Source organism: Zingiber officinale, chromosome 5A (genome assembly GCF_018446385.1).
Source record: "Zingiber officinale cultivar Zhangliang chromosome 5A, Zo_v1.1, whole genome shotgun sequence".
Classification (NCBI taxonomy): Eukaryota; Viridiplantae; Streptophyta; class Magnoliopsida; order Zingiberales; family Zingiberaceae; genus Zingiber; species Zingiber officinale.
Genome location: NC_055994.1, coordinates 135,494,567 through 135,501,176, shown reverse-complemented (window position 1 = coordinate 135,501,176; position 6,610 = coordinate 135,494,567). Strand labels below are relative to the sequence as shown.

General features: G+C 40.9%; 1 protein-coding gene across 1 annotated transcript; it reads left to right on the top strand.

The window, feature by feature from the left end:
- Nucleotides 1-4,220: 4,220 nt before the first annotated feature.
- On the top strand, nt 4,221-6,508 carry LOC121981971 (zinc finger protein GAI-ASSOCIATED FACTOR 1-like). Its single transcript, XM_042534791.1, has 3 exons — nt 4,221-4,719; nt 4,811-5,210; nt 5,557-6,508. Exons 1-3 carry the CDS (start codon nt 4,530-4,532, stop codon nt 6,338-6,340), a joined length of 1,374 nt encoding a protein of 457 aa, XP_042390725.1. The 5' UTR covers nt 4,221-4,529; the 3' UTR covers nt 6,341-6,508.
- Nucleotides 6,509-6,610: the final 102 nt, after the last annotated feature.

Below are 6,610 nucleotides of genomic sequence, written 5' to 3'. Positions count from 1 at the left end.
CGAGCCAGTGTTAAATGAACTCGAGCTCGGCTCAAATGTTAAACGAGCCGGATCGAGCTCGGCTCGAGCTCAATCAAATTCGAGCTCGAGTCAAGTTTTGATCAAGTAGCTCACGAACAACTCGATTCATTTACATCCCTAGTCAGAAATAAGCGCTCCTAATCCTGACTTGCAGAGTTGACTTGAATAATATCGCAGAAATGGACAAGAAATCAACAGATCTCGTGAAACTAGGGGCAAAAAATAGCAACCTGGGACGAGATCTGCACGACTCAATCGATAATAAAGGGAGCCCAAAGGAAGAGCGATTTACCTTCGATTCTTCCTAAATTGCATGCGGCAGATTTCCTCCTCGTCCACATAATCCACTCTTTGAAATTCGCACTTAGTTAGTAGAATGAGCTCAATGGCGGCCTCAATTCTTCAATATCATCCACCATCGTGATCCTTCGTTTACTTAAGAACGATCTGCGAGTTTCCATCGTTCTCGAGAAAAATCAAATATCACTTTTTTATCAAAGAAATGCGAAAAACCATATCGAAATTCCTAGAGATAATCTTAAACTGGGTTTTGAGGCACATGGGCCTCAACTGGACCTGCTCAAAAGGCCTGCACAAACTTATTATTATTATTATTATTATTATTATTATTATTATTTATCCAACATTAATCCGATAACACCAAATTTGAAATGAACTATTCGAGTTCCATGAAATTTTTTTTATCAATTATCAAAATAAATCTGGAATCACTCATGATGAGTGGTCTAGAACTCCAGTATTTTGTAGTTACGTAATTAATTTGGAGAAAAAAAATTCTATAAATATGTTTAAGTTGGGTATCGAATATATGAAGATTTTCATTTTGTATTGTACACATTTACCCAAGACATTAGTTTTCACTCCATATGAATGATTTGCCATTTATAATTAATTATTCAGCAAATAACATCGTTTGTATCGTTTTCATATTTAGAGAATTCACATCACTTTCAAGCGTGACTAAGTCTCTTAGTAATAAAACTATGTGTAAAAAGAAACATCTCTTTTTGTATTTTACTTGTTTGTTTCCATCAACTGATCGAGTGCGACATGCTATTTTGATGTCAATTGCAATTTTAAAAAATAAAAAATGATCGCGATTGACCTCTTTTGATGTGTATTTTTCTTTGTTCTTTTGCAAATCTCATAGTTAGATAACTCACTTGTAATAAGTTATATGTCTTCTTACTTAATCCCACATAGAGAAGAATTATTCTAATTGCTTCTTAGATCTCATCGAGGCTTTGTAGACGCGAACAAAGAATTCGAACAAACGAGTCGCCTTATGCTTTGTCCAATGGGGTGTTTTCTTGTGCCTTTTGGAAATACATTGTTCCCTTCCATGCAACACTGAAGGAAATTTAGCCAGTTATCCATCAATAATTTTTTTATAATAAGGTAGACGATCTTCCACTGATTCGTCCATTGTCTTAGTAATTTGGAGTATTTAGGATTTACGGTATACATGATTTACGTGGCTGTGATTTAGGATTTAGGATTTGAGTTAAAATCAAATTTTAAACTAAGTGTGCACCTACTGTGTGAGATCTTGATGAATAGCCTTTTGTGTGCAATTATAATTATTAATTAATCCCCTTCAACTAACATTTCTATGGGCAATATTAATATAGAGTCTTCGATGAAAGTATTATTAGCCAGTTGACATTATTGTCTAGGTTTGGTGTACTCCACTGAATTTAACATCAATTAATATAATTTATTGTTTTAAATTATAGATGGAATTGTAGAATTTTCGCGGTGCAATTTAGAAGTCTTCTTTAATTTTTTAAAATATAGAAAAATTGTTTGTTTTAAAATTTTTTAGAGTTCTTGGAAGAATATTAATTTGGGGAAAAAATGAAAAGGACATTCCTTTTTATTAAAATGGTCAAAGAGGTATTATTTTATTCATCGACACAATTTGTGTAGCAACGACAATTCATAATCACTATAACATTTACATTTTAATTTTGATTGATATTAATAAATTGTTGCAGCACTTCAATTAACAAAGATAATACTATGTCATAGCAACTTAGCAAGTATAACTCTTATAATATGAATGTTTGGTAATACCAATCAAAATTTATAGCAACTAAGAATCATAGTTGCTACGGTTTATTTCTATTCAATGTTAATTTATACTATATCATAGCACCTAAGATTAAATACGAAATCATAACTATTATAATTATATAATGATCATGTCAAAAATAATGAACATAGTTGGCTGAAATGTAATCTTAATGCTAATCAAATGCAGACTCCTCACTATTTTACATATCAAAATAAGCGTTAGTGACTAGGTTATGGAAGGGGTCTTAGCGTTGATCCTTCAACATTTAAATCAGTGATCGATTTAAGGACGGTGGACAATAAATAGTAGTGAATGAGCATGTAAAATTATATAGCATTACATACCTCCACTTATAGATGGAGACCCCTTTTCATATTATCCTGTGGTGTTTGTGCATGATTCTCAAAGCATCTCCCATAAAATGTTAGATCATAAAGAGACTCTTACACCTTTTTCAAAATGGACCTGTAATCTCTACGATTGATAGGATGGAAGCTTTAAATGTATAAATTACATGTAAAATATTCTTTATCATTCGTGGTACAAAATGTCAAAAAGGCATACAAGGTCAATGGGCTACGTGGCACAATAGACTATTTTTGCCAACCAATAAAGTCACTGGTATAGTCCGACCGACCATCCCCTCATGAGAAGGGTACCCAATCGACTTTTATGAATGCGGTCGGCGACTCACCCTTCACTCGGCTTCTTTAGTTGGATCAAGCATCCAATGTGTTCGATTAAACCATAAGTTTAATTGGCTAGAGTACTTGATCAAACTAGTCAATACTTGGCTTCAAGCTTTGTCCATGCGTAAGGAGATTGGGACTCCAAGCTCGACCGACATAAGGGTCTGGTCGGGTGAGCTCTCGACTATTTTGGATTTTGACCGATAACTTAATCAACTTCCTGGATTTTGAATAAACTTTAGAGGGTCATCTGAACTACCGTATCACATAACATGTATAATGTGGTAATTGCCCTCTCGAGGTGTTGGTTGATGCATAAGGTGTTGCCACATGAAGTATTGAGGTTGAAACTCAATGTGTTTGAGCATGTCCTTTCTCATGCCTTAGCCGCTTGCATTAATGACTTGTAGTCACCGGTATTTTACTTCTTCCGTGTTGGCCTAGAGACAGTTTGACATGACTAGTAGTCATCCATGATTTACCTCCTCTATGTTGGCTTAGAGACGGATTGATAAGGGTACTCGGATGAACGAATCGCTTTTTGCAGTGTATGTATGACGTAGTAACTGTTATAATAATATATAAAAAATTATTTAAAAGTAAAAAAATGTATCTTAGACGATTACAAAAAAATACAAAGATATATAAAGCTCTATATAATAATAAAAAAACATCTCTAAACCCTCTTTAAACTGCTCTCGATAAATAAAAATTCGTAACTTTAAACTTCAAAATAAAACAAAGAAAAAAAAAGATTAAAACAGTATATTCTCTGCCCTTCAAAATTTTCAATCTCATTTTCCACGCGAAGTGTTCATGCTGACCTTCTGCCCTTAATGAAGGAGACATCTGAAGAACTGCAGCTCACTAATTCATGCTTTTCCACTTTAGTTTCTATTTGATTAGTCGGATAGATTATAAGATTATACATCAAGGGCTGGAAATGAGTAATGAAAGAGAGCAGCTTTTGACTTTTTGGGAACTCATAGCCTTTTAGCTCCGTAGCTAAGGATTATAGAAACTATAATGATGTAGATTACTATAGAATCTATGAGGATGAGTGTTGACTATGACTCCACACCCACTTTTCCCTCGATATCATTCCATTTAATCATTCACACCAACAGTTTGTAGACATGTGAGAAAATAGAAGATGATCTAGAAATGAAAACGATATGATGCAGTCAACATTCAAAGTATACTGTAAAGAGATGGATGATTGGACAAAAAATTCAGATTTCATTTTCATGATAATGTTCTTGATACAAAAGTCATATTCTGAATATTTATAGTCTAGATTTATCAAGGATTTTTTTGTTCCATATAAATATCTCACACATATTTGATAATTGCATTCGATTAAATTGAGTTCGACTTAAATTCAATACAAACTAAGCTTTACATCCCTAAGGTGACAGCAACTCCAAGAGAAATTCCAAACGGAAGAAGGCAACACCTCAGTTATAGAGTATGTCTTTGCTTTGATCCCTAAACTAAGTAATTAAATAAATAAATATGATTAGGCAATTAAACAAATGACTAATCAATAAACAGAACAGCTAGTAAATGTCATCCACGCCCTTCTTCCCTCGCCTTAAAAGAAATCCCTTCCCACGCCTCCCCTTTCTCCTTACTCGAGACCTTCGCCTGCAACAAACAAAAGCAGAGGAGAATTTTTGAGTGAAGTGTTGTTGATCGATATAGAGAAGCGTGTATCAGCTATGTCAAATATCACAGGAGACGGTGGAAGCTTCTGTTCCGGGAACAAGTCAGCCGGAGAAGATGACGCCCACAAACAAAGCTACATGCTGTATAACCCGGCGGCGGCGGTCGCCGATGCAAGCGCTGATGTCTCCGCGACGCTGCTGCCGCAGACAATGAAGAAGAAGAGGAATCTTCCTGGAACTCCAGGTGAATTGAATTGAAAGTTAAATTGTTATATTCTTGGTCACGGTTGTTGAATTCCATTAATGATCGAGGACGGCGAGGTTTGTTTATGCAGACCCGAACGCCGAGGTGGTCGCGTTGTCGCCGAAGACGCTGATGGCGACGAACCGGTTCGTGTGCGAGATCTGCCACAAGGGGTTTCAGCGGGACCAGAACCTGCAGCTGCACCGGCGGGGGCACAACCTGCCGTGGAAGCTCCGGCAGCGGAGCAGCAGCGAGGTGGTGAGGAAGAGGGTGTACGTGTGCCCGGAGCCGGCGTGCGTGCACCACGACCCCGGCCGGGCCCTCGGCGACCTCACCGGAATCAAGAAGCACTTCTGCCGGAAGCACGGCGAGAAGAAGTGGAAGTGCGACAAGTGCGCCAAGAAGTACGCGGTGCAGTCGGACTGGAAGGCGCACGCCAAGATCTGCGGCACCAGGGAGTACAAGTGCGATTGCGGCACCATCTTCGCCAGGTGATTAACGAATCCATTTCCTTCATCCGATCGAACGAAATTCCTTCTTTTCTCCATCGATCGTTTGTTATGAATTTCTTTTCTGCTTTTCTTCTTTTTTTTTTTTTCTGAACACTACGGATGCAGATCGAATTGACAAGCCGTAGAATTCTGACTCCAAATCTTTCAACTATGAACTTTGATTCGTAGTCTTTGTGTGGAGAAGCGTGCAAGGGAGAGTTGACCGCCGCCAATTTGTCTCCCTTGTGCAGCAGCTGCTTGATGCCATCTCCCAATCCATGCATACGCTTGCTGTACTTATTGCTTCATCTTCATCTAATTATTTCCTCATTTTCGCAATTTCCAGGAGGGACAGCTTCATCACCCACCGGGCCTTCTGCGACGCGTTGGCCCAGGAGAATGCCAACAAGCTGAACCAGCCACTCATGGCCACCATGGCGTCCAACCTTCAAGCCCAGGCCTCCACCCGCATGACCCTTAAGCCTCCCCACCTCTCCGCCGACCTTCCCGCCTACTTCCCCCGCGACTCCAAGGGCAACTCGCCGGAGCTCGGGTCGCTCGCCGACCAATTCATTCCCCCACCCGCCGACATGGCCGCCGGCATGATCTCCAGCTTCCTGCCCAACCTCCCCGGCGCTCCCTCCTCCCGCCTCCAGCCCGGGCCGGTGAGCTTCTGCGGGCTGGACGCGACCGCGTTCCCGAAGCCTCCGTCGGAGTCCTTCGCCCACATGTCGGCCACGGCGCTGCTGCAGAAGGCTGCCCAGATGGGCGCCACGGTGGCCGGCGGGGGCAACAGGGGCGCCCTGGCGTCGATGATGGCGGGGCCGGACCGGAGGGCGTACGGCGGCCCTTTTAAGGCCCACGGGCCGTTCCAGCTCGGCCGCCAGCTCTTCGATCCCTCGGTGAGTGAAGTGGTTGGATTGGTCGCCGGCGACGGGTCGGCTCTGAAGCACATGGCCCGCTGCGGGAGTGGAGATGTGACGACGGTCGACTTCCTGGGACTCGAGGGAGAGAGACGATTACACATGCAGCAGCAGCAGCAGCAGCAGCTTAGGAGGATGGAGACTCTGCACGGGCTGCAGCAGCAGCAGCATCATACTGAAATGGAGAACGCTCTCTGGGAACTTTAATCGATCACAAACAACCAAAATGCAGTGAATTTGAAACACACTGTTGTTGTTGCTTGCTCAACAAAAAAAAGGGGCAGATGGATCTGTAAGTCTTGCCCAAAGGTCATAAGAATGTCCATTAGTTGCAACCGAACACAAAAACCAAAAAGCTTTCACTCGATTAGTTCAGCGCTTTAGTCATTCTGATTGACTTTTTAACACCGATCTAAAAAGAAAACTATCTCCTTTACAAATCTCTCTGCTGCTTCCTTAACCACGTCCACGTTGCAG